The sequence below is a fragment of the Terrapene carolina genome, unplaced genomic scaffold (assembly GCF_002925995.2).
Source record: "Terrapene carolina triunguis isolate 2854851 unplaced genomic scaffold, T_m_triunguis-2.0 Scaffold131, whole genome shotgun sequence".
Classification (NCBI taxonomy): Eukaryota; Metazoa; Chordata; order Testudines; family Emydidae; genus Terrapene; species Terrapene triunguis.
The window spans coordinates 35,313,285-35,340,426 of NW_020664482.1; the positions used below are offsets into that span (position 1 = coordinate 35,313,285).

Sequence of the window (27,142 nt, forward strand, 5' to 3'; positions counted from 1 at the left end):
AGCAGGGTACAGAGGCGGTGTCAGGTCCAGCATCAGGACACATACACAGTGCAGTCACTGGTTACCCTGGTCAGTCTGGGAGGTGTTTTTCATGTTCTCCATTGAAATAACCAGTCCACCAGTGCGGAGCCTGTCATTCCGGGAGTTTAGAAGCATCATTTGCATCAGAACACTGAACCCGCCCCCCGCCACAGTCTGCGTCCCCGGTTTAAAATATTCCCGCGAAAACAGCAATACAGACAACGCTGTTCATTAACAAAATCGAAATGATTTTATTTTTTGGGAAGGGGAAGGGGGTGAAGGGGGTATGTAACTGGAGAGGATAGTCAAAATGAACTGGGTAAAGAAACGGGGGCAGGTTCAGCTTCTCTGTCCACAAACTGAAAAGTCACTGGTTGCCCTGCTCACTCAGGAACCTAGCTTTCAAAGCCTCCCGGATGCACAGGGCGTCCCGCTGGGATCTTCTAATGGCCCGGCTGTCTGGCTGGACGTAATCAGCAGCCAGGCTATTTGCCTCTAGCTCCCACCCCGCCATAAAGGTCTCCCCCTTGCTCTCACATAGATTGTGGAGCACACAGCAAGCTGCAATAACGATGGGGATATTGGTTTCACTGAGATCACAGCGAGTGAGTAAGCTTCTCCATCTCCCTTTGAGACGGCCAAAAGCACACTCCACCACCATTCTGCACTTGCTGAGACGGTAGTTGAACAGTTCTTTTTCTGTGTCCAGGGCGCCAGTATAGGGCTTCATGAGCCAGGGCATTAGCGGGTAGGCTGGGTCCCCGAGGATGACTGTAGGCATCTCCACATCCCCAAGAGTTATTTTGTGGTCTGGGAAGTAAATACCTTCCTGCAGCCATCTAAACAGACCAGAGTTCCTGAACACACGAGCGTCATGAACCTTGCCCGGCCATCCGACGTAGATGTTTGTAAACCGTCCCCGATGGTCCACCAGTGCTTGCAGCACCATTGAAAAGTAGCCCTTTCTATTGATGTACTGGCTGGCCTGGTGGTCCGGTCCCAGGATAGGGATGTGAGTCCCATCGATAGCCCCTCCGCAGTTTGGAAATCCCATCGCGGCAAAGCCATCTATGATGACCTGCGCGTTTCCCAGGGTCACTACCTTTGGGAGCAGTACCTTCACGATTGCCTTGGCTACTTGCATGACAACAACCCCCACGGTAGATTTGCCCACACCAAAGTGGTTCGCGACTGACCGGTAGCTGTCCGGCGTTGCAAGCTTCCAGAGGGCTATGGCCACTCGCTTCTGGACAGTGAGGGCTGCTCGCATGCGGGTGTCCTTGCGCTTCAGGGCAGGGGACAGCAACTCACAAAGTTCGAGGAAAGTCCCCTTCCGCATGCGAAAGTTTCGCAGCCACTGGGATTCATCCCAGACCTGAAGCACTATACGGTCCCACCAGTCCGTGCTTGTTTCCCGGGCCCAGAATCGCCGTTCAACAAAATCCACATGCCCCATTGCCACCGTGATGTCCTGGGCGCTGGGGCTCGTGGTTTCTGACAGCTCTGTGCCACTCTCCGACTTCAGGCTCTCACGGCGGTGCCGTAGCCTCCTCGCCCGATTTCTCTGCATCTGCCTCAGGGAAAGGTGTATGATAAGCTGCGAGGTGTTGAGAACGGCCACAAGTGCAGCGATGGTCGCAGCGTGATCCATGATCGCAGTGCTGTGGCGTCCGCGCTGTCACTGACCAGAAAAGTGCGCGAACTGATTTCCCGCCGGCGCTTTCATGGAGGGAGGGAGGGCGTTAGTGACGGACGGATGACGACAAATTTTTTTTACCCAGAAGGCATTGGCGGCTCGACCCAGAATTCCGATGGGCAGCGGGGACTGCGGGAACTGTGGGATAGCTGCCCACAGTGCACCGCTTCCAATATCGACGCTCGCCCCGTTAGTGTGGACTCACAAAGTCGAATTACTGTCCTTAGTGTGTCCTTAGTGTGGACACACACGTTCGACTTTGCAATATCGATTCCACATATTCGATTTAAGTAAAATCGAATTACCCTCGTAGTGTAGACATACCCTGAGACCTTTAGGCTCTGCCTTAAGTAAAACAAGATTGAATTTATTAATTTAATTTTGAGTCTTTGGATTTTTAGGTGGGTTGTACATCAGAAAGCTGCTGCTTTTGTCTTAATTTGATTTCACTTTTTTATGTTCCTGGAAGATTGAGACCTGTTAAACCAGTGGAAGGGCAGAAGTTAAACATAATGTGAAGCCTCTTGAGCTATTTGTTGATCTGGTAATAAAAGCCTACAACATGTCCACTGACATATAAAGTACTTTTGGAACTACCTTATTGAATGTTATAAATTCATTTTGATTTAATCATAGGAGTGGCCTATTCATGGTTCTGGGCACTTTTCTGTATATTATAAACATGCAAGTATAGGAAGACTAACACTAATGAAAATAAATGTAGTTACTTTGCTATAGCTAAGAAGTGGAAAAACAAAACAACCTCAACGCAGATTGTAGCCTTAAATATAACTCTTGCTTTCCAAAGGCTCAGAGGTGAATATTGCAAAGGGCTCTTAAGGTCAACAGCTTAAAGCTATTTCAAATCAAGATGGGGACTGAATTCTGAAGCTCAGGCTCCCTGTCAGCAATTCCCTCTCAATCAAACTGACACATCTTCAGCTTTTACTTGTGGCATTTGTGACAATATATCATGGGGGGAAAAAAGCTTTCTTAGAAGTACGATACCAAGTTGTTCTTTGTTGAACAAAGCCAACGTAATCTCAATGGGGAAACACCTAATAAACAACAAATTTCAATACTAGCTTCAGTATCAATGTATTTAACAGGCTGCTGATTGAGACTTTGCAACACTGTGTGGTGAAGGCAAAGAAACTACCTCATTCCCCTACCCAGAATCAGATTTCTTTGAGGGGGAGGGGGGAAGTCTGCAGTGGAATTGGTCAATTTGGCATGAGACTGTTAAATCAATTGCAATCTGGATGTCTTCCCTTAATTTTGTGCATTTTGATAAGTAAACTATGGTCACCTTATGAAGAGAGAGCCTGGAAAGAGGATGCCTAGGAGCCACTTCATTGATAGTTGAAGATATTTTTGAGCAGTTCTGCCAAGCCACAGATAAGGACAGAACTAAAAAATTTTCCTTTCAGGAAGTTTCCCGTGTTCGGTAATGGTGGACCGTTAACATTGGTTCCTTAGTTGAACTGGAGGGGTGCTATGCTTTTTCAGTTTGCAGGTTGTAAAAAGGCCAAAATTCAGTCGTTCCTGCCAAAATAAATCAAATGCCAGATCAAGAGTGTGACCAGGTGAGGCATAAACCAGCTTGGCTATTCAGTGGTGGTTATTGTGATTTTTGAATCTTAAGCGCTCTGTGAATAGCAGACACAAATGTGGTTTCTGAAAGTCAGAGTAGCGTCAGCCAGTACCAGTTCAGCACTAGTATCAGTCCCCTTTTAGCATCATCCTGGGACTTACCCTCTAGGTATACGCTGTATCTATTCCTTGTCTGAGTAGGAAGGGGACCTTCTACACTCCCAAGCTAGATGCAAGCATCACCCAGTTGACCTCTGCCTGAAGCCTAGCAGTAATATCCAGTTTAGCAGCATAATCCCAAACTGGGTTCAGTAATATGTGTAAAGTTGGTGGGTTTGTTATTGAACAGATAATGAGTATTTGACAAGATACGCACAACCTGAAATTGGTCAGCATCAGCTAAAGACTTTGTCCTACAATAGGGGTCGGCAACCTTTCAGAAGTGGTGTGCTGAGTCTTCATTTATTCACTCTAATTTCAGGTTTCGCATGCCTGTCATACATTTTAACCTTTTTAGAACGTCCCTTTCTATAAATCTATAATATATATCTAAACTATTGTTGTATGTAAAGTAAATAAGGTTTTTAAAATGTTTAAGAAGCTTCATTTAAAATTGAATTTAAATGTAAAGCCCCCTAGACTGGTGGCCGGGACCTGGGCAGTGTGAAAATCCGCTCGTGTGCCACCTTGGGCACGCGTGCCACAGGTTGCCTACCCCTGTCCTACAACATACTATCTTTCTGAGTGATCAAAAATAGAAATCTTGATTCCAGCTTTTGCTATCACCATAGACTATGTCTACCATAACTAGAGAGCTGGTACCTCTAATCTTTCTTTCTATGATATGCAGAATTTTAAGCAACAATAAAGCATAGTTTTGGCACTGATTGTCAATGTAATTGCCAGTAAAACATTTCAGTATTGTAAAATTCTACTAAGTTTTCAAATTAAGATATGTATTGCAGAACTACATATATACTTATAATACAGCAAGACTGTCTCAGATGTTTTGTATTGACAAACTCTCTAAGGTAAATTTTCAGTCTGGTGTATTATTTAAACACCCAACATAAATGATTGTTAATGTGTTATGCAATGGAATTGTCTTTGCTACCTCTAAATCAGTTGTCCTGATCATAGTAATTTGAATATATTTTCAGCTACTCATTTTTTCATACTAATACTATGAATTCCTTCGAGAAAATACTTCATTGGAGTGATAATTATATTCCTTACTGATTTATCATTGTTTGTAGCTAGATGTCATTACCATTCACTGTTGATTTCTGTTCATTAAACTATGGAATTCTAACTTGCAAAGTTGTGTTTAAAATTAGCTTTTTAGAGTCAACTTTCTGTGACATTGCTATTTTACTTTTAAAGTTGTTTTGGACTGTTAGGTATCTGAGTTGCCACGCTTACTGATGAATAATTTTTCCATCTTCTGTCAATGAATGGAATTGCTTTTGGATTAACTGTAAATACCAGGAATAGTTTATGGATATTTTTGGCTTAATATTAGTCTCAGAACTGGTAAACAACCTCCTTATGCTGTTTAAATAGAAAAGGAATGGTGAAAAGTTATCTGTTGTAGATAGAAAACCTAGATGGGAGGCTTGAAACTTGGCAATCAGTCCCTATTTAAGTGAATTTGGTTTAAGCAAAGGTTTACAACTGCCTTCCAGGTTTGTTTTCTGCATACTTCTGCTAAGTTTTCTTTTCTAAAACAGAAAATGAAATAATTGGACTGTATGTAAAATCACAACCAACACATTTAGACACTACTTCAGCAGCTACAGATTGTGGCATGGTGGGTTAAGAAAAAGGTTGGAGTTTTCTTTTTGAGATCATTGCTTCTAATGGATTTGTCAGCTCTTCAGTATTTGAAGCTAGTGTCTAGTACTCTAAGTCCTTTCCTGCTGCCACACCACAAGTTTTTCTCGGGAGGAGTTCAGAAAGTACAGCTAAACTATTTAAAGTAAGAAATGGGAGGAAATTACAGGTGTGCTAGTGTAAGGGTACGTCCAGACTACCCGCCGTATTGGCGGGTAGCAATCGATTTATCGGGGATCGATATATCGCGTCTCATTAAGATGCGATATATCGATCCCCGAACACGCTCCCCGTTGACTCCGGAACTCCACCGGAGCGAGCGGTGGTAGCAGAGTCGACGGGGGAGCCGCGGCCGTCGATCCCGTCCCATGAGGATGGGAGGTAAGTCGGAATAAGATATGTTGACTTCAGCTATGGTATTCCCGTAGCTGAAGTTGCGTATCTTACATCGACACCCCCCCCAGTGTAGACCAGGCTTAAGTGTAAATGGTGTGTGTGCGTCAGTTTTAGTAATTAGCTGATATACCAGTTCAATTTTGAAACGGAAATCTAACAAACCAGATTTTTTAATTTGCTAAGTGGTGTAGCCAATACTATGATGGCACTTAATTAGGATAACCCCTTTTTTTGGGAGCCCTAGCTTAGTGATTTTTAGCACTAGGTATTTCGCAGGTCTGCTTTTAAATTGGACAGTATTTCTCAGGTAAGGACACTTAATTTAGTTATTAACCAATCAAATGTTTATTAATGCTCTCAGAGCCACAGAAGTATACAATCAAAAGTAGATATATAACAGATGTTCTAGGGCAAAAAACACATGCAGTCTTCGAAGCGATTAACATAGATCAGTATAGCAGCCCAGTAGCTATGCCAAAGAACAGTACATAGACTTAGTCATCAATTTTCAATTATTTTCAGTACCACTAATACATGACACGTCAAGTAATTCATGTCTTAAGGCTCTGTTAGCAATGTGTTCTGTGCTATTTTATTCATTTGGTATGAAAGGGAGTACTGTAGTTTAAAATACTGAGAGGAATTGATTTAAGTCTCTCAGGCCACTTAGCAGGGGATTATAAAAGAGAAACATGCATATACCATTAGTTACTTAAAATCCAAAATATGGTTACTTGAGGTCTCGCTGTAAAGAGTGTAGACTCAACAGATAACGTTGAGTTACTTATATTAAAAAACACAGAGAAACAGTATATGTGAAATGACTTCTCACCACTACTACTTAGTCCTGTAAACCCTGTAGGAGAGGAGAACTGTTCATGAGACTGGTTTGTGTGTTGGATAGCACTTCCGGTTTCTACCGCATATTTGTGGGTTCAGTCAGTTTTATTTAGTTCTCTAACCCTGGAGAAGTGGAGAGGCTGTTGAAATGGGTTCGGTTAGGTCTGGAGCCCAACACTGTGACCTCAGTTTGTTATAGCCTGATTTAGGGTCCATGGAATGGTGGCTGCTCTTGTGTTTCTATTGAACTTTTGCCAACTGAGCACTCAGATTTCAGCTGTTTCACTACTGCTTCTGTCAAAACTCAATAGATAGCATTGGTATATAACACATTTCTTTGATCCTTTTTTATCAGAGGCTTTTTTAAACTTGGGTTCATTTCAAGGATTGTATTTGCATATTAGCCCAGACTATTAATTAGTGTTCCCCCTTCTTTAAACAATTTTGTTTAATATTTCAAAGCTATGCCCTCAATCAGTGCTAATATCATCTATTATTTTATTCTTCTTGTGTTGTATGATAGGTACCACTTCTATAACACAACAGTCATTTAGAAAGAAAACAAACAAAAATCCCTTATAGTTCTGCTACATTGCGTGGACCTACTTGTACATCTTACGTCTTACGCCTTTTATTTGTTAACCTTTAAGGTATACAATAAGATATAAAAGAATTACAGTGGAAGAAAAAGACAGATTCTAGTATAGATTGAAATATATCTGATTCTTAGGGCACACAAATATATAGTTTCTATTTTGGGGTGAAAGATCAGTGATTTGGATTGTTTGGGTGTACCAAGCAGTTGGCCCAGTTTTTGGGTCTCATAGGAAGTGATTTCTTAAAAAGTTGATTTTTGATGTGTAGTTTCCATGCTTTTCTCTGGTCCTCGGTGAGCGCATAAGAGACAATAGAGCACTCTGCACAGGAAAGAGGTCACTTATTTTTGTTTGTCACCCGGTAGGAGTTGCTTTTAGCAAGACCAAGAGGGATGGAAGCTTCGTACACAAGTAAACTATGGGAGTCCTTTGTATGAGCATCTAACAATAACTGGAAGACTCCTTATCAAGCAGTGCTGCTTTCCTTTCCTAGGGAATGTGTGCTTCAGTTTCAGCTTTCATGATGTTTCCCACCAGTTGTTCCACCTGTTGGATATGGATTGGTTCCCACTCCGCTGAGCACGAAGAAGAAACTAAAGTTTAGGAAGATGTATAGGAATAATGGGTTGTAATGTAACTTGTAACAGATCAATGGTTTACTGATTAAAAGAGTCAGAGAGAACTGTTGCTGTTGAATATATTTTCAGGGCATATGTCATAACTATAAAGGGAAGGGTAACAGCTCTCCTGTGTACAGTACTATAAAATCCCTCCTGGCCAGAGACTCCAAAATCCTTTTACCTGTAAAGGGTTAAGAAGCTCGGGTAACCTGGCTGACACCTGACCCAAAGGACCAATAAGGGGACAAGATACTTTCAAATCTTGGGGGGGAAGGGCTTTTGTTTGTGCTCTTTGTTTAAGGGGTTGTTCGCTCTTGGGACTGAGAGGGACCAGACATCAATCCAGGTTCTCCCCATCTTTCTAAACAAGTCTCTCATATTTCAAACTTGTAAGTAAAAAGCCAGGCAAGGTGTCTTAGTTTTACTTTGTTTTCTCAACTTGTAAATGTACCTTTTACTAGAGTGTTTATCTTTGTTTGCTGTACTTTGAACCTGAGACTAGAGGGGGGTCCTCTGAGCTCTTTAAGTTTGATTACCCTGTAAAGTTATTTTCCATACTGATTTTACAGAGATGATTTTTACCTTTTTCTTTAATTAAAAGCCTTCTTTTTAAGAACCTGATTGATTTTTCCTTGTTTTTAGATCCAAGGGGGTTGGATCTGTATTCACCAGGAGTTGGTGAAAGGAAGGAGAGGGGAAGGGTCAATTTCTCCTTGTTTTAAGATCCAAGGGGTTTGGATCTGTATTCACCAGGGAATTGGTGAAAGGTTTCTCAAAGCTTCCCAGGGAAGGGAATGGTGGCAGCGGACCAGAACTAAGCTGGTAGTTAAGCTTAGAAGTCCTCATGCAGGCCCCCACACTTGTACCCTAAAGTTCAAAGTGGGGATACAGCCGTGACAGCATATTTGACATCTACATTCATACTTAAGGCCCCTCATTCCTAGTTTTTATTTTGTTTGGAGTTTTCTGGGAATTTGGTGGTGTTTATTAGAAAAATTGAAGGGAAAAAGATGTAAATCTGGGGAAAAATAGTTTAATAGCTTTTGGGTAATTATCCGGTTAATGTTGGGGGACGGGAGGATGAAAAAACAGAGAAACTAAGGGCTGGTCTATATTTAGCCGCTAGTTCGGCGGCTGGGGATCGAACTTCCGGGTTCGATTTATCGCGTCTGGTCTGGACACGATAAATCGAACCAGGAAGTGCTCGCCGTCGACTGCGGTACTCCATCTCAACGAGAGGAGTACCGCGGAGTCGACGGGGGAGCCTGCCTGCCCCGTGTGGACCGCGTCTGAACCGCGGTAAGTTCGAAGTAAGGTATGTCGACTTCAGCTACGTTATTCACGTAGCTGAAGTTGCGTACCTTACTTCGACTTGGGGGGTTAGTGTAGACCAGGTCTACGAGTATTATAAGTAAAAAGCTTAATGATTTTAATGGATTTTGTTTTCTTTTGAAAACAGTTTAAAAACAGTGAAGTGTTTTTATGCTTGATTAAAGGGGATTCAGTGTAAATGCCAAAAGGCCTGGGTAGCGCAAACTCTCAGCAGGTTTTTCAAAGTGTCTTTTCCGAGGCTTGTTCTCCTGCACTTTCAAATGTAGCTGAAGGACTATGGGTGGGGGTGGAGTGAGGAGAGAGTGGGATGGGAATGAATGAACAGGGAGTAATCCTGCCATTGGCACCCAACCCTGCTCCCACTGATTCACTGAGAGACAAAGCCACTACTTTCCTCACCATGCCATGTGCTCCTCAGCTCTGCAGAAGGGGAGGGGAGGGAGTGCTGGGGGTGCCTGATACTCTGGGACCAGGGGCTCATGGGGTGCCCAGCACTCACAGGGAGCAGTGGGCAGGAGGGGGTGCCCCATGGTAGGGAGTGGTGCCTGGCACTGAGGATGACAGATCCACAAGCACTTAGGGGGCTGATACCACCGTCTTCCCTGCTCTGCGAACAGTGTGTGGTGGGGAAATGGATGGGTGCCCCTTCCTGGCTCCAGCACTCCTGGAGGGCAGGGAAGAAGGGTTCATGTCTTTTGCGTGTACATGGTGCCTGGTACTTATGGGGGGGGGGCTGCGGTCGTAGGCAGAGGATGCCACATGAGGATGCCTGGCACTCTTGTGGGAGGAGTGGATGTGGCTCTGGCCACACTGAAGGGCAGGGGAAGTAGATGGGGGGCCAGTACTCACTGGGGTTCAGTTGTTGGCATGTGTCAGTTGCTGGGACGAGGCTCCCTGCGCATCTTGCCTTACAGTGCCAAATGCAGCAGCCACCAACCGGTAGTTACTCTCTTGGCTTCCTCTTGGAACAGGTGCGTAGTGCCGCACCATCTGGAGAGGCCTCTGTGGGAGGGAAGCTGGGTCCAAGGAGTTACAGCACTTGAAAAATTTGGGTTTAAACTGGTAAAACTAGAACTTTGATTTTTTCCTGGTCGTTTTTGTTTAAATAAAAAAAAGAGAGAAGAGAGAGCTCTAAAAAGAAGGGTCTTTGCTATGCTGCATTCTTGGCCATGTCTGATGTGTCATTTAGGGCTAGATATTCAAAAGTATTGAGCATATAGTTTGCTTTTGTAAGGTTTATGGCCAAATTTTCGTAAGAGTTCAGCACCCAATGTGTACAAGTATTTTTTAAATCCGGTCCCTTAATTTGGTGCCTAAGTGGGAGCTGAGCTGAGCTCTTTGGAAAATCTGATGTCTATTGTAGGTTACGAGCCCTTGTGGAAACTCTGTCCTCAGTGACAAGACTGAGGCTACGTCTACACTGGCAACTCAATGACAACACTTTTATCTTTCAGCAGCATTACAAGCCTCCTCCCACCCTACCCCTCATCCCCCCCCAAAAAGAAAAAAGTTTTGCCGATGGCAAGCTCTGGCGTGAACAGCTCTTTGTCAGCAGGAGCGCCCTCCTGCCGACAACACTAATGCTGCTAATTGCAGGTGGAAGTGTTTTGTTGGCAGGAGAGCCAACAAACAGTGGCTACACTGTGTACCTTTTAGCGACATGGCTGTAATGAGACATCCTTGTTGCTAAAAGTTGTGTAGTGTAGACATAGCCTAAGATAGGAAGCACAAACCTGTGCAGTTGCTGTGATGGTGACTTAGAATGATAGAAAGGAAGGACTGGAACAAGGGATCTTGAGGGGTCATGTAGTCCAATCCCCTGCACTGAAGCAGGACCTGCCCTTAAAAACCTCCAGTGAGGGGAGTCCACAACCTTCCTTGGTAATCTATTCCAGTACTTTTCTGTCCTTACAGGTAGAAAGTTTTCCTTAGTAGCTATCCTACACATCTTTTGTTGCACATTAAACTGATTACTTGTGGTCCTACCATGGGTGGACCTGGAGAACAATCGATCAGCATCTTTTATTACAACACTTAACGTACTTGAAGACTGTTAACAGGTCCCCACTCAGTCTTCTTCTCTCAAGATAAAATATGCCCAGTATTTTTAATCTTTCCTTTTAAGTCAGGGTTCTAAACCTTGTATCATTTTTGTGGCTCTCCGCTGAACTGCTCTTCAGTTTGTCCCCATCTTTCCTAAAGTGTAACTCCTGCAGTGGGACACAGTGCTCCAGTTGAGGCCTCACCAGTGCCAAGTAGAGTGGGGCAATTCTCTCATTTCTTTACATATGATATTTCTGCTACTACACCCCAAAATGATATTAGACTTGTTCGCATTTACATTGTTGGCTCTTACTTAGTTTGTGAACCACAATAATCTCCAGATCCATTTTCAGCATTACAGTACTATACCTTGCTAGTTATTCTCCATTTTGTAGCTATGACTGTGTCTTTTCCTTCCTAACAGTCATTTTGTTCTTCCCTTTATTGAATTTCATTTTATTAATTTCTGACCAATTCTCTAATTTGTCAAGGTCATTTTGAATTCTAAAGTGCTAGGAGGCCCTCCCAGTTTGGCATCATCTGCAGATTTTTATAAGCATAATGAGTTGGATAATGGAATGGAGAGTAATGAAAATATCGTATAGTACCAGACCCAAGACAGATCCCTATGGGACCCAACTAGATACATTGTCCAAGTTTGACAGTGAACCAGTGAATGGAGGTTTAAGGATGTTAGTTGTACTAGAAGTACAAAAGGTGTGTGTGTGGAAGTAGAGCAAGAACTGACAGGGATTTGAAGGGGATTTCAATGCATACAGTCTCTTCTGTGAGCAAGAGTCAGGCTAACTGTAACCCTAATAACGCGAGATTTGTAGAAGCGAGGATTGTGTGAGGTGAGTGGGAAAGAACTGTGTGAGAAGTTGTTGCGACCTTGTGTAGATAAATATGGAATGTAGACTAAGAGTCTAAATAAGTGAGGAAAAATAAGATATCAGGATGACCTATGTATAAACAAAATACAGCTGTTGCTTATTATTGTATGTAACAAAAGGTATAAATGCTTGCTGTAATTGTTTACCTGTAGAGAGACCTGCCTAGGCGGAGGAAACCCTGTGTCCTAGTGCACTCTCTCCCTCCATGCAATTGCTAGAGATAGTAAAGTATCTGACTTTGCTGCACCCAACCAGAGACTGAGAACTGTGTTTTTCTCCGACACACTGATAACTTAATAAGGTCTTTCAACCTGTGGCTCCACACACCTTATACTAATTTAATCTAAATTGCATTTCCCTAGTTTGTTGCACAGTTAAATATGTGAAGCAATTTTCCAAATGTCAACATTGGATTTATATTCTATAACTGCAGAAATTTTATTTGTCATGCTCAAAGCTAGCCAGAGTCAGTGACCAAAATTCGGGGGTTGTATATCAATACGTTAAAACAGATTTGAACTAATGTCTTGGTCATTTATAAAATATATTGGGAACACGGGACAAATCATCATATTGGAGAATAGTTGCACATTTGGTCAAATGAAATAAAAAATGACTCAATTAACATGTATATTTTACTCTTCCCACAGCTGGGTCAACAATTTTGGACATGAAGGTCTTGGGCTTCTGTTGGATGTACTGGAAAGGCTTCTGGACAAGAAACAGTAAGAACCCAAAACATTGGGGTGGGAGATGGAAACCGCTATTAAGGTTTTGACCTTAGTTAATGCTGTTGATTTTTCTTTCAAGGCAAGAAAGTATTGACAAGAAGAATCAACATAAGCTTATTCAGTGCCTCAAAGCATTTATGAATAATAAGGTAAGAGAAATATTTTTGTTTAGTTTTAGGTGCTTTGATCATGCCTGCCTGTTTGATAAAGAGCTAAGTGCAATAATGAAGTTTAACATTATTGCATCTTTTCTTGTAGTCATGCTTCTTTGTCAAAAGTGAGAAATTCAGAGTAGTGGATATTTAAGTCCTGCATTAGTGAATTGGGGATAAGGATGCAGTACAGACTTGAGTGTCCAGTTCATGTATCTTCAGTGAGTTAAAAGGATGTTTCAGTCACAATTTTATTGAATGCTGTGGACCAAATTTAATTTGCTTGTTAGGGAAATATTCATAATGCTTCTGTAGAGTTGAAATAATAATAAAAAAGTTTGTCTCTTTTCTCTAGCCTGTTAAGAGATGGGTGAAAGGGGAGGAAGAACTATGGTGGGGATTATTTGGAGGAACTTAAAATTAATGATGCTATTATTTCTCAGATACTGTGATCCAGAGGTAATGGGCAGAGTTGGTTTGTTTTTAAGATATTATGAAGGCTATCCAGAGTCTTGGATGGGTGCTCTGTTGGTGTGGAGTAGTAGAAATCAAAATTCATAATTCATGGGATCAGCTGTTTTCTTGGACTAAAATGTTTAATTTTAATATATTAAAAAACCCATGAATTTGGGAATGACAATGAACATATTTTTTCTGTAAGAAATGTCAAGGCTACATATGGTGAGCAGATTGTAGGGAACTTTGTGGTATTCTTTAAACTGTAGAAATAGAAGGCCAGAACAATATGAAAGCAAGTAGAGAAATGCTTAATACTCATAAGACAGATGATATAGTCATTCAGCCGTCATATTCAGGCATGGATGTCCAAAGTTAATCACCTAGTTCTGTTCTTAGCAAGATAAACACATGTTTAGGTTTTCAGAGGTGCTGAACTCACAGTCTCCATTGACCACAAAACAAGTTCTAGGTGCTCTGCATCTTGAGAAAAACATGTTTTTTTTTTTTAACCTGTTTTGAGATTTCACATTCTGGTAAACAGAATGATTTAAGCTGTTAATTTTATATACAGCTTGTTTGTACACACAGATGAAGTCAGAGTACACTCAGATATTGTGTTCAATCACAGACATAAAATATACCTATTTTCTCTTAATCTGAGCTAGTGTATGTGTGTAATTGAAGTTTCTAGTAGTTGCTATTTCCAAACTTAAAAATAGATACTAGATTTAAAGGAATACATTGGAATTATGTTTCCAGATGTTAACCAGTTAAAGTGGAATCTAACCAAAGTTTGTTTCAAAGATTCATGTCCATGAAGAGTTTTACTTCTGTGAGCTGTTCTTTGAAAGTTGCATTATTAGATGATTTGTGACTTTTAATCTCTCATAACAAACTGCAAAGTATTCAGTTACTGGTGTTCACCTTGCAGTTTCATGCTAAATGTAGCAATTTATTATTGTTACTTAGCTTTATTGCTGTTACTTAGCTGACTATATTGATGAAAGATTCAATCATTGGATGTAGGTGGGGGGAAAAAAGTGATGGAACCTCTTAGTCAGGATACCTATTATACTTCAGCATATCTGAATTAGTAAGATTTGTCATTTTCAGGAAGAAGATTATAGTTTAAAAGATGAATTTGGTCCACAAGCAATAAAGCTGTTCGTGTGCTGAAGCAAGTTTCCCATTGAAGTGAAAATACTTGGGGAAAAAAATACTTTTTATGTCCAATCTTGGATACGCAGGCTAGATGTGTCTGAGAGAGAGGAATAACCTTTTCAAGAAGAACTCATTGTTGTCTCTCTCTTTTTAAAGTATGGATTGCAAAGGACTCTAGGAGATGAAAGAAGCCTTTTGTTACTAGCAAGAGCAATTGATCCAAAGCAACCAAACATGATGACGGAAACAGTAAAAATACTTTCTGCCATTTGTATTGTTGGAGAGGAAAACATGTAAGTAATATGTTGAAGAGATACTTATTGTATGTAGGACTTTGAGAAAATAACTAACTTGAGTTTTCCATTTTATCTATTCCTGTGTTGTTTTGTGTGTTTTGGCATGAGAAGGCGATTACAAATGTTCCGATTAGTTTTGCATGTTGTAGATTATTTTGTTACTCTCTATTTTCTTCTTTAGTAGTATAAAATGGGGTAAACTCATGTCTGGTGATAAGTCATTTATCTTACAAATGTCTTTAGTAACCTTTTCCTCTTCTAAAAAGCAACAGAGGGTCCTGTGGCACCTTTAAGACTAACAGAAGTATTGGAGCATAAGCTTTCATGGGTGAATGCCCACTTCATTAGACACAAGTAATGGAAATTTCCAGAGGCAGGTATAAATCAGTATGGAGATAATGAGGTTATTTCTATCAGGGAGGGTGAGGTGCTCTGCTAGCAGTTGAGGTGTGAACACCAAGGGAGGAGAAACTGCTTCTGTAGTTGGATAGCCATTCACAGTCTTTGTTTAATCCTGATCTGATGGTGGAAAATTTGCAAATGAACTGGAGCTCAGCAGTTTCTTTGGAGTCTGGTCCTGAAGTTTTTTTGCTGTAAGATGGCTACCTTTATATCTGCTATTGTGTGGCCAGGGAGGTTGAAGTGTTCTCCTACAGGGTTTTTGTATATTGCCATTCCTGATATCTGACACCATTGACTGAGAGACTCAAAATGATTTTGGGGTAAGATAGATTTTCAGAGCATGGTTCTTTATAATCCACATTTGACTTTATCCGGATCATGACAAGTTTGAGCTGTTGAATAGTTTGCTTGTATTGCAATATATAGCATTTCATGTGTGAGTGAAAACCACGGAAAATCCCTATGTGCTGCAAAACTTCAAATTGCCGTGATTGAGACACTGAGTTATTGGCTGGTGAGCCAGTTCTCAGTTCCAGAGAAATTGACAGGCAATGTAAGAATAGAGTAGAAGAGCTCCTGCGTACATATGGGTCAAACCATTATGGTTTTTATGGCAGTAAATTATATCTTTTTAATCTGTTAGAATACTTCCAAAAATTAATGAGAGAGTAGATAAAGGTGACCAAATGGACCCAATAATTTACTTTTAATTTTTAAAATGCCTTTGATAAGGTCCCGTATCAAATAATTATATGGTAAGGGCCTGAGTCTTGTAAATAAAAACGTATTTAGATTTAGATGAGTCCTAGTGAACCGCTAAATAACAAGCAATATATGTACATATCCAGTGTTGATGCTGGTGTCCAGTCAAAGTTGACACTAGTATTTAAATGGCAAAGGATGCAAAATATTAAGTTTTTCTCTGAACTTGTATGATTGATTTTTAACCAAGAAGACTAATTAAAAAACAAAGCAAAACTCTTAACAGATTTCCCAGATACTGTGATTGAATTTTCATTTTGAAGTAGCCTAGGCATTCTGAAGTCATTTGAAGCTTTGGTTTTAATACCTCATGTGGAAGATCTAGCGTACAATTTATTACATTCTTGTGTGGTCTGCAAGTGATTAGATGGATATTGAAAGGGGAAGACTGAAATTAGGTAAGCTCTCTGGTAAACTATCTATGAATTCCCCTCTCACACTCTCTCTCTCTCTCTCAGTCTGGACAAACTTTTAGAAGCTATAACGACTGCAGCTGAGAGAAATAACAGAGAACGTTTTTCTCCAGTTGTGCAAGGATTGGAGAACCATGAAGCTTTGCAGTTGCAGGTGGGTTTGCCGTATCTTGAACATGATCTAATTGTCAGATGTCTAAATATAATCAAAAATGGTAACAAAATGAAATCAGCTCAACTGTTTTAGCATCTTTTAATTGTTTTACTATGTAAATTTGTGCCTTTATATATTTCAATAAAAGAAAAAATTATTGTTGGGGGTAATTAGGTAGACAAACTCAGTGGAAACTGGTTTCTAGCAGTTAGCATCTATGAATACAAAATCAAGAAGACTTCAATTCAGTGGAAATATTTGAAGAGCCTTGCAGACATACAATAATTAATTGGTTGTATTAGACATTGCTTGATTAACATTCTCAGTAATAAAGGCAATCTTGGAAAATTCTGGGGAATGTTGACCCCAGTATTACTGGCTGATTTTGGATTTTGGCATGGTATATCTCCTATCTACCAATAGATATGCCGAAAACAATTTTTTGTGTGTGTTTGCTTGTTGTTTAAAAATAAAATAACTTCAAAAGAAATATTAGATAATTAGCTAGAATGAATGCTAGTGGTTCACTTGTGTTAGAAATCTGAGTCTCCTTTTTTATATAGAGATAGTAAATTGAAGTCAATGGGTGTATTGACTAAGTAAAGACTTCAAAGTCTGAGCACCATATACAGGCACAAAATATTTTATTTGTGTGTGAAATGCTTAGGTCTTATATAACACTTCTCATCAGTAGATATCAAAGCACTTTACAAAGGAGATGAGGCTCCTTCTCCCCATATTACAGATGGGGAATCTGAGGCACAGACATGTGAAGTTACTTATCAGGAGGCCAGTGGCTGAGCCAAAAAGAGAACCAAGGTCTCCAGAGTCCCAGTCCAGTGCCTTATCCACTATACCACACACATAGTTTTCTAGAGATTATAGAAAAAAATTAAGAGGCATTTTAAACATCTAGACTCTTGCATGAACCAACACACGTTATAAAGTTGGGGAAGGAAAATCCCAGAACCTTTGACTTGCTCACCTCTTTCATATACTAATTAAATCTGGAAAAAGGAAAAAACAGCTGTGCCCTTTTTACTCTTCATTGTGAATAAATGATGCCTGTTGGTCCCTGTCCCTCCCCTCTTCTTGCTTGTTTCTTACATTAGAAATTCATTTCTTGTTTAAATTTGTAAAATGTTCATCTAGTCATAATTAAGGCTTCATGTCTGTCACGGAGGTCACAGAAGTCACTGATTCCGTTACTTTCCATGACCTCTGTGACTTCTGCAGCGGTCGGTGTGGCTGGCTCCAGAACTGCCCTGAGCAGCTCAGGCAGCACCTGGGCCAGCTGCATCGGCTGCTTCTGGGGCAGTTTGAGTGAGGGAGAGGGCTCAGGGCTGGGGCAGGGAGTTGGGGTGCATGGTGATGCTTAACTTGGGGGGCTTCCCGGAAGCGGCCAATATGTCCCTGCAGCTCCTAGGCAGAGGGGGCAGTGGGCTCTGTGTGCTGCCCCGCCCATAGGCATTGCCCCCCGCAGCTCCTATTGGCTGCTGTTCCCGGCCAGTGGGAGCTGTGGAGCTGGAGCTTATGGCGGGAGCAAGTGCGCGGAGCCCCCTTGGCCTTGCCTCCCCCTAGGAACTGCAGGGACATGCAGAGCTGGGTAGGGAGCCTGCCAGCCCCACCATCCCCCGCCCCCCAACAGCCTGGGACCCCTGCTCCCAGCACCAGCAGGGATCCCGGGGCACACACCGCCACCTGTCTCCCCCCCAGCATCCGCGGTGACCTGGACCACAACCCCAGAACACTCCTGGTCCACCGATCCAAGTTTTAGTTAGGGGTACATAGTATAAGTCAGGGGTAGGCAACCTATGGCACGCGTGCCAAAGGCGGTACGCGAGCAGATTTTCAGTGGTACTCACACTACCCGGTTCCTGGCCACTGGTCCCGGAGGCTCTGCATTTTAATTTAATTTTAAATGAAGCTTCTTAAACATTTTAAAAACCGTATTTACTTTACATACAACAATAGTTTAGTTATATATTATAGACTTATAGAAAGAGATCTTCTAAAAGGTTAAAATGTATGACTGGCACCCGAAACCTTAAATTAGAGTAAATAAATGAAGACTCGGCACACCACTTCTGAAAGGTTGCGGACCCCTGGTATAAGTCATAGACAGGTCACGGACCATTAATTTTTGTTTACTGCCTGTGACCTGTCCATGACTTTTACTAAAAATACCCATGACTAAAGCATAGCCTTAGTCATAATTGGAAGGGCTGTGGTAGATCCGTAATAGGTCATGTATTCCCTGGCCACTCCTTTCCTGCTATAGTTGTGTTCATGCTGGCTTGCTGGACACAGTGGTTTAAGTCCATTAGGAGAGAGTTTTCCATTAAAAATTACGGTCTACTCTGTTTTTCAAGGACCAGCTGGTTTCCCGAACAACACTCAAGTAACAACAAAATTTTAGAAGTTACAGTGCCTGCCGTATGTGAAAAGTCCATTTCCATTTTTCATTACATGTTTAACGTCCTATTAATCACACTTGTCCCTTTCTTTATCCATAGAAAATACTTTTAGCACTGTGTCACAATTTCTAGGTGCACCTCTGACCTGTTCTTGTGTCTCCATTTGTACCACCAGTTAGGTTTCAGGCCTTGAGTACTCCTCTCTCTTAGGGTGGAATGGTGTAATTCTCCAATTCTTAGACCAGGCCTTGCACTGTTAGCTCTCAGCATTGGCAAAACAAAGCTTGCACCTTCATTGGAGACAGGATGTAGGATCCTTGAAACTAATAGCTTACCCCATTATCTTTTTATTGCCAAAATGTTTTTTTCGGGAGGCTGCTTATTTAGTTATGTTTTGCTTTCCTGTTGATTTCCCCAACAGTCCCCTGTTAAGCTAGACAAATAAGTTTGTGCAGCAAAGCCCCACTAACCCAATGTATGGTGGTTATCTCACTGACCAGGTCACATGCAGTGTTGAGAAAATTATACATCAGTATTTCTAGATTATTACATAGCAGATTCATGTCTGTCACAACTACTGCTTTAGATACTGTGATATGTATTATACAGTACCGTAAAATAGGTTTTAGGATTAAATATATGTAGAAGCTGAAAGCATTTCACCCAATCCTGATCCCATAGACTTGCAGGATGGCTGTCTACAGGATACCATATTCTTCCACCATCCAACTCCATCTGAAGTTCATCTGCTCAATGTTATAGCCATTGCTAATATAGCTAATTGCTACTTTATATGCAGAGTTGCTCTCTGACCCAAGACATGCAATACTGGTTTGGGAATTTTTTTAAGTCTTTGAAATACAGGGCATGGAAATATAAAAAATAGCTGGTTCATAGTTTAGCAATTTTGTCTAAAGTTCTGGATTGGGATTTCCGAGCAAATGCCTAAGAAGAAAATAAGATATATGAAAGACATGAAGTGATTTCAGTGCAGCCACTGTTGAAGAGAACAGGCCAGGTTTGTGCTCATACAGGTTTGAAGAATTTAGCTTCTGTTGTGACTTTTTAGCCTTAACTAAAAGAAAATCCTTGGAATGGGTATCTGGATCGCTCACTTAACAAAACTTTCCGTGACCACTTCTTACCAATGTTCAGAAAGGTGCTGATGGCAAGATGCCTTCAACGTTCCTCAGCCAGTTGGAGTATCACTAAATTGGGGAGTAGATGATTGTCTTAGTACATTTAAATACATAAATAAAAATATCCACTATTACAAAAGTTGCTTTCCCCTGTCACCCGGAAAACCGTCAAACTACATTTTCACTGCTTCAGGATTGTCAAGTATACAGTATCATGTACGATGGATATATTCACTGAGTAGAGTGAACCAATTTATAAATTGCAACTGATGTCAAAATGTTTTGTGCCTTTATAAGGTGATGAATATGTAGTTAATTTTGGAAAATCTTACCAGTGCTTAGATGCTATGATTATGAATCTTGATAGAAATCCATAAATATGTTTGTATTGAACCATTCAAATAAATTTAGTAATTAAAAATGACTCTTGAAATTTCCTTAGCTATTTTGAAAGCAGTGTCAGGTATGCAAGATCCATCTACTTTTGTGTTAAAGCTTTTCTTCTATATATGTACATGCATAACACAGAAGGTCAATGGCATTTGTATAGCTGTGGCATAAATCATTATGGATCTTTGTCAGCCAAGTTTGTGATTTATGAAGAAAAATACCAGTTTAGTAACTGAATAACCTTTGGCGATGTATAGGTTAAAAGTCAAAATCCCCAGAGGTCCATCTAGTGTATCTGTTGAGTGGGGGATTTTGCCCATATTGTGTGTTAGCTCTGAATCATGAGAGACGGATGAAGTCAAGTCCTATAATATCTTTTGTGAGTAAGATGATTGATTGCATGACCTTTCCACCGAAAGGATAAGGCCCTATCACAAAGATACCTTTTGTAATCTTTACAGAACAATATGAAAAGCTAGTCCTACAGTAGTATGAAAGTAAGATTATGATCTTTGAAGGTCAAGGTCATGCTGCAAGGCCATCCTGTTTCCTTGCTGAATAAAAGAATATTCGCGGCGCTCAAAACTGTAACATCAATTATGTTTTTTAGATATTTTGCATATCGATATCCCAGATGTTTTTGTTGTCAGAAGTTAAAACATGCGTTTTTAAAAGTAATGTAACATCTTTTTACGTGGGAAGAATATTAATATGTTCAGAATCATGCAAGAGAATTCATATAAATATTTTAAGCTCACATGTAAATAGAATGTTGTATTGATTCTGTTATGTTCATGTATTGGGGATTTAGTGCCTAATGTGAAGTTCATTATTTTGATTTGTTTCTCCTGGCACCTTAATGTGCCTTGAACTTTTTATTAAAGTTTAAGACACATTAATTTAAAACACTTCTTTCCCCTCTTCATGCACCTAGACACCCCAGGGCAGTGTTTTATAACTCCAAATTAAAAAAAAACTATTTTTTTTACTCTTAAAAAGGTATTTTTATAAAGACAAAGTGAATGCAAAGTACTACGAATTACATGTTGTTTTTTTCCTTTCTACAACTCAAATGTAGTTAAATTAACTTAAATTTTACTTTTGGCGGGTAAATGGCCATGAGTTGAGAACCCATGTGTCAAAGTAGTATTTGTGGGGGAGGAGGGATGGAAGTTATTTATTGATTTTATTTATTTATTTATTTATTTTTAAATTTGGGAAACACAAAAGTCTTCATTTTACTGGAATCCATTCAGATTGGCGTTTTTACATCCATCTTTTACCATTAAGCAGGCTAAATTGTAAAACAGGAAGAAAAGCCTTGTAGCCATCTTTTGCTTGCTCTGATGATAACTAAACATATAAGTATATGATCTCTACCTTTATGGTTTTCGTGGTAGACTATAGGTGAGATAATTCAGTTTAGATAGCAGCTTATAATTTATTGGTGGCCATGTCTGAGAACAGAAAAGTACCTAAATTAAAATTGTTAAATCAATATTTCCTTTATACACTTTTTTCTTTGTGGTTAATCTCTCTCAATATCCCTAGGTACATGTTTTATTATTTATTATTAATAAAAATTTTATTTTGCCAGCTGGAGAAACCCACCTAGTTTCATTACTTGAATATTCTGTAATGCATTAATGCATTGTCTATCAAATGAATATCATATCATAATATTCTATGATAGAAGATAATATCCTTGTACTACAGTCAATCATACAGATGTTGTTACAAAAGAAGTCCATTTTATAGGTTTTTTTCCCCATTTTTATTATCTCTTTGATCCAAATATATACACTTGAGCAAAGGTACAACTGCAAGACTCATTAACTTGTTTCTGACAAAAATGTTCTTTACTTGTAATGTACTAACACAAGCCATTAAGCCAGAATTTCTTCTGGCAGAAACAATCATAGCAGATGGCACCTTTTCTCTCTATTAATTTCCGATTGGACATGTACTTTGGCTTGTTCAGTCATGTCATAGTTGTAACATAACAAGGATCACTCAAGCAAACACAATGATAATGTAGTTATGGGCTTGTACAGTATCCATATCCTGTACCAGCTTTCTACAGCTGTATAGAAGGTTGCACTGCTCCAACCTTTTCAGTACAACCTTTTCTGTGCTTTTCAGTACAAATGTAACACACTCCTTAAGGTGTTTGATTAAAACTAAATGGTGAAAGTAATTAAAATTGAAAGGGTATTTTTCATCGGTTGCTTATTTTTTTCCCTGGCTACTATTGATTTTTATGTTGGTTCTGCTTTTACTTGCCGTTAACATCTTTCACCAAACCTGAAATTTCCCAGGAGTCCTCTTGCAGTCTTAATGTGTATCAGCACTTTTGGCATTACATTATTGTCTGCCTGTTTTTAAAATAAATCAATTAAAATGCACAGCTGTTCAATTAAACTGTAAGTCAGTAGCTTGAGACTTCAGGCATTTTCCAAAATGCTATGCAGGAGTAATGCAAAAGACACCTGGCAATTAGCTTTTTGTTGATTGTCTTCTAATCTCCAGTTATCGCAAAAATACTGGGAAGATGAAGCAAGTCCTCCAGCATGGATATCATTATCAGAAACAAAACCTGAAACCTTCATTAGCAGTATAATTCTATATAGTGATCATAGTACTTTATGTAAGCAAATGGAACAAATTTGCTATTGCATGTACCTGTTTAGCATAGTTGTTTAACCATTATAATATGAATGAACCATAATGAATCTGCTTATAAACATCAGTGACTTATCTATATATGAAGAACATATTTAGGGGTAGCCTAAAGTGTTGCATAGGACCATCACACTTGCTTTTAATAGGATGAATTTTTTGCTCTTCTGATTTCATTTATAGATGTAAAAATGGCGATCATATTTAGTTAAAACCAAATGAAACAAAACAACATACCCAGTGAACAAAATGTTTGTATACTTGGCTACATTATGGATACTGCATGTAGATCAGGCGAAAAGGTGCAGGGTTATTTGTTGTCTTTGTTTAAAATTTCATTAAACTTATTTATAGAAGCTTCATTAAATTATAGTAAATGACAAATTTGTTCTAAATTTTAGCAGATAATACAATTCATATTATGCACTGTAATATTTATATATGAACCTCTAGTATAAATTGAAATCTTGTTGAAATGTTCCCTAAATACATCACAGAGAGAACTTCTTTCAAAAACAATAGGTATTCACTGGGGAAAAAGCCAAATCTCATTATCTTTATCAAGGAATTAATTTAAAATCATACAGGCATGCAAACAAAAAATAAAAACCAGAAACTGTAAACTTCTCCTCAAAGATTCATAAAAGCGTTAAGCTTAAAATCAGATGAACCTTTCAATGTTTGTCTGTTAAAATGGCAGTCCTTGCACATTCGTTACACTTGTAAACAAAATTATTTCCGCCATTGTAAGATTAAGTAGTACTGGATTTTAACTGGACAATATGATGAGAAACGTCTTTGTTCTTTGCTTTATGCCACTATATTTGATTAGAAAGTTTTTAAATATTTACAAGGCAGAAAGGATTTATTTGCTTGTATGTAAACCGTGTGTATGCGCTGAGAGAGAGATTTTTAGTAACTTAATTTTTCTAATTACAGGTGGCCTGCATGCAGTTTATAAATGCCCTTGTCACTTCTCCAGAAGATCTTGATTTTAGGATACACTTGAGAAATGAATTCCTACGCTGTGGACTGAAGAAAATATTGCCAGTAAGTTGTTTCCACATGTTCACTACAGAAATTAAAGTAATTATTATTATTAACCTCACGGCAATGTTATAAAACAAAAGTAAACCTGTCTGAGGCAGCCTGGTTGAATTTTAATGCTTCATTCAAATCTCAGATAAATGAAAAGGTGAGTGAGAAATCACACTGCCAATAATGACCCACCTGCCAAATCCATTTTCATTCTACTTCCTGCCTAATATTTTAGGTATTCTTTACTTGTATTTAGGACCTGGTAATATTTTAGTAGTTCTTAATAATTTTATTCTGAACACAATAAGAGATTATGCAGCCAAAAAAAACCAAAAAACAAGTTAACAGAGTTGCTTTAGGAATCTTTCTTACTTGCTTTTGCATATCAGCATAACACTATCAGAAATGAATTGGTCAATTACTGTGACAGTCCGAACGGACTTAGTTTTCATTATGCAGAAAATGAACTCACCATTTGTCAAATGAACTTCAATATATATAATTTTGAAAGCAGATAGTCATAGATCTGCTTTCCATTTAAAATTATTTCTACAATTCTGTAGAATCCCAGTTCTCCTGCTTGCCTTGAGCCCCTCTCCAATTTTATTAATTTTTTTAAAATCAGAAGAACAAAATCAGTCAGCCATTTAAACACTGTCTTATCTTGGAGAGGACAGATATTACAATGCAAATATTCCTAGTATGAAGATGCAAACTATTTTTAACAGCAGGACATCATAGCATACATGTGTCTGCTTTCTTGTTGTACTGTTTTCTATTAGTAATGGAATACTGTATGAGGATGAGATATTTTTATCTAAAATCCTGTCAATTTTTTTTATTGTACTTTATGAACTTTAATCTCTTGGTATACTTCAGCTGGCTCAGGTGTTAGGATGGCAGCGCAGCACAGTACTACTTCACTGTATCCGAAAATGGGAGAGTGTGTGCCAGGTGCCCTCCACCACATTAGAAGAATTTCGTTCTATGTGGTGTTCCAGAAATTGACAGCCAGGATACACCTGGTTAACACTGAGTACAATCATCAGTACCTTCATTTGGATACATATGGCCTTGGAATGCTGAATTAGGGTTTGAATCCTTACAGCTGCTAGTCCGGAAACAATGGCTACATTAAAAAAAAAAAAAAGGGGGGGGGGGGGGGCAAACAAAAGTTTTACTCTTGGGGGTAGGAATGAGCCCAGCGATGTGGGTGTTAGGCCTGCCATGCTTAGGGTTTCTGCTGCTATTACTTTTGGAAGTGCAGCCTGTGCAGTGTTAGTGGATACAGGTGCAGTGTCCTGCTGCTTCCAACACTGGCAGCAGGACTTGATGTAGCTACATTACTGATCCTCTTGCCACAGTGCTTATCAAGTACCTGCAGTACTCTGAGCACCAGTAACAGAGCATGTAGATTTCTAAGTTTTCAGGTTTTGGACCACTGTTCACTTTTCGCTCTTGGGTTAATCAAGAACTTTGATCTGCAGCTTCTGTTATCACACTCAAGTTCAAGATATTATCTGATTTTTATACCTCTAATTTTTAATCTTTCTTTTTTTGTTCAGGTGGATAACTGAAGGAGGCCACTCAGTTTTTCTAACTTTTTTTTTAGTTAAAAAATAATATTAAATGTACTCTAGTTTTTTGTTCTTTAAGCTGCTCCACTGAAGAAGCTTGAGGTACATTTTGCTTTTTCTGGCCATACTGTGAAGAGGGTTAAATATTCATTTTTTATTTTTTTGAGTTTTGACAGTTTCCCAACAAATTCTAAAACTGTATCAGCCCCATATAATGATTTCTCATAGTTCCCTCTGCAGGTGAGAAATAAACGCATCACAGTGGCTGAATCTTTGAGATGGAAGGGACTAGTGCTGGCAAAATGAAGGTTATGTCTCTGAACTTAGTTACTATGTGGGTAGTGATGAGTTCAATAAGACCCTGGGACTTGAATATCTTGAATAAGAGTAAATGCCTTTGATGAAAGAAGAGGTCAGTGCCTTGGCCAACTCCTGTCCTACCAGCATTACTTCAATCTTCCTTGAGTTCATTAGGGCTAGCTGCTTTTTTGGTGGCTCATCTCATGCAGATTTGATGCCATTTGCTGAAAGAGACAGCGTGGTGTCATTGGTATGTTTCTAGTCATGGAGCTTGTGGGGTATCTCTGCTTCTCCAAGATTTCTCGTAGAATAGGGAAGAAAATTACAGCAGAAGTGAGGACCAGTGCCCTACAAGGAGATTTAATAGTCTTGGTGACCCTGAGGAGAATTTGACCAGAGATCCATGACTGCTCCATCTATGTTAATCACCAGATGAGTATTGGAAGTGACGAAAAAATAGCTACTCAATTTCTGAAATTCTACAGAAAAAGTCAAGTGTGTGTGTGTGTATGTATGTATGTATGTATGTATAGGCTTGTTGAGAAACTTCAGTTTAAGCAATGAACTTGTCTTGCCACTTTGAACGGAATGGAATATAGACTTGTTTCCTTTCTTTGGCTCTAATGCAGAGGAGCCATATGAAGGAAGCAACCTTGACCCTCATTTGAATTTAAAAGTTTAGCTTGAAAATGAAGACTCTTAAATGCACCTCTAAAGGTGTCTTCCAGGTGTTGATAGTATCATCTATAAATCTCAAGGAGACTTAATTTCACATTGCAGTTGAGCCAACAGAGAGAAAGATCTCTCATTCTGAATATGAATGTTTGTAACAATATAAGATCCTATACTGTAATACTTGCCACAGTCATTTATCAAGATGCTTATGGTTCTGTTAGCATCCTTCAGGGAAGGAGGATCCAATAGAAAAATCCACAAAGATGTCATTCCACTCCTCCATCTATCCATATAAGTTACAGAACTCTTAAAGAAAATTAAATAAATAGGGCTGTCAATTAATCGCAGTTAACTCACACGATTAACTCAAAAAAATTAATCTCGATTAATCGCACTGTTAAACAATAGAATACCAATTGAAATTTATAAAATATTTTTGGATGTTTTCTACATTTTCAAATATATTGATTTCAGTTACAACACAGAATACAAAGTGTATACTGATCATTTTATATTTATTTTTATTACAAATAT

General features: G+C 39.4%; 1 protein-coding gene across 1 annotated transcript in view; it reads left to right on the top strand.

Moving 5' to 3' along the window:
* DIAPH2 (diaphanous related formin 2) overlaps positions 1-27,142 on the top strand; it is an 887,225-nt gene that overhangs the window by 174,405 nt on the left and 685,678 nt on the right. Inside the window, exons 7-11 of the mRNA XM_024202840.2 lie at positions 12,514-12,588; positions 12,674-12,743; positions 14,523-14,659; positions 16,285-16,393; positions 23,958-24,068. Of these exons, the coding sequence (XP_024058608.1) occupies positions 12,514-12,588; positions 12,674-12,743; positions 14,523-14,659; positions 16,285-16,393; positions 23,958-24,068 (502 nt within the window). The remainder of the gene's footprint in view (positions 1-12,513; positions 12,589-12,673; positions 12,744-14,522; positions 14,660-16,284; positions 16,394-23,957; positions 24,069-27,142) is intronic.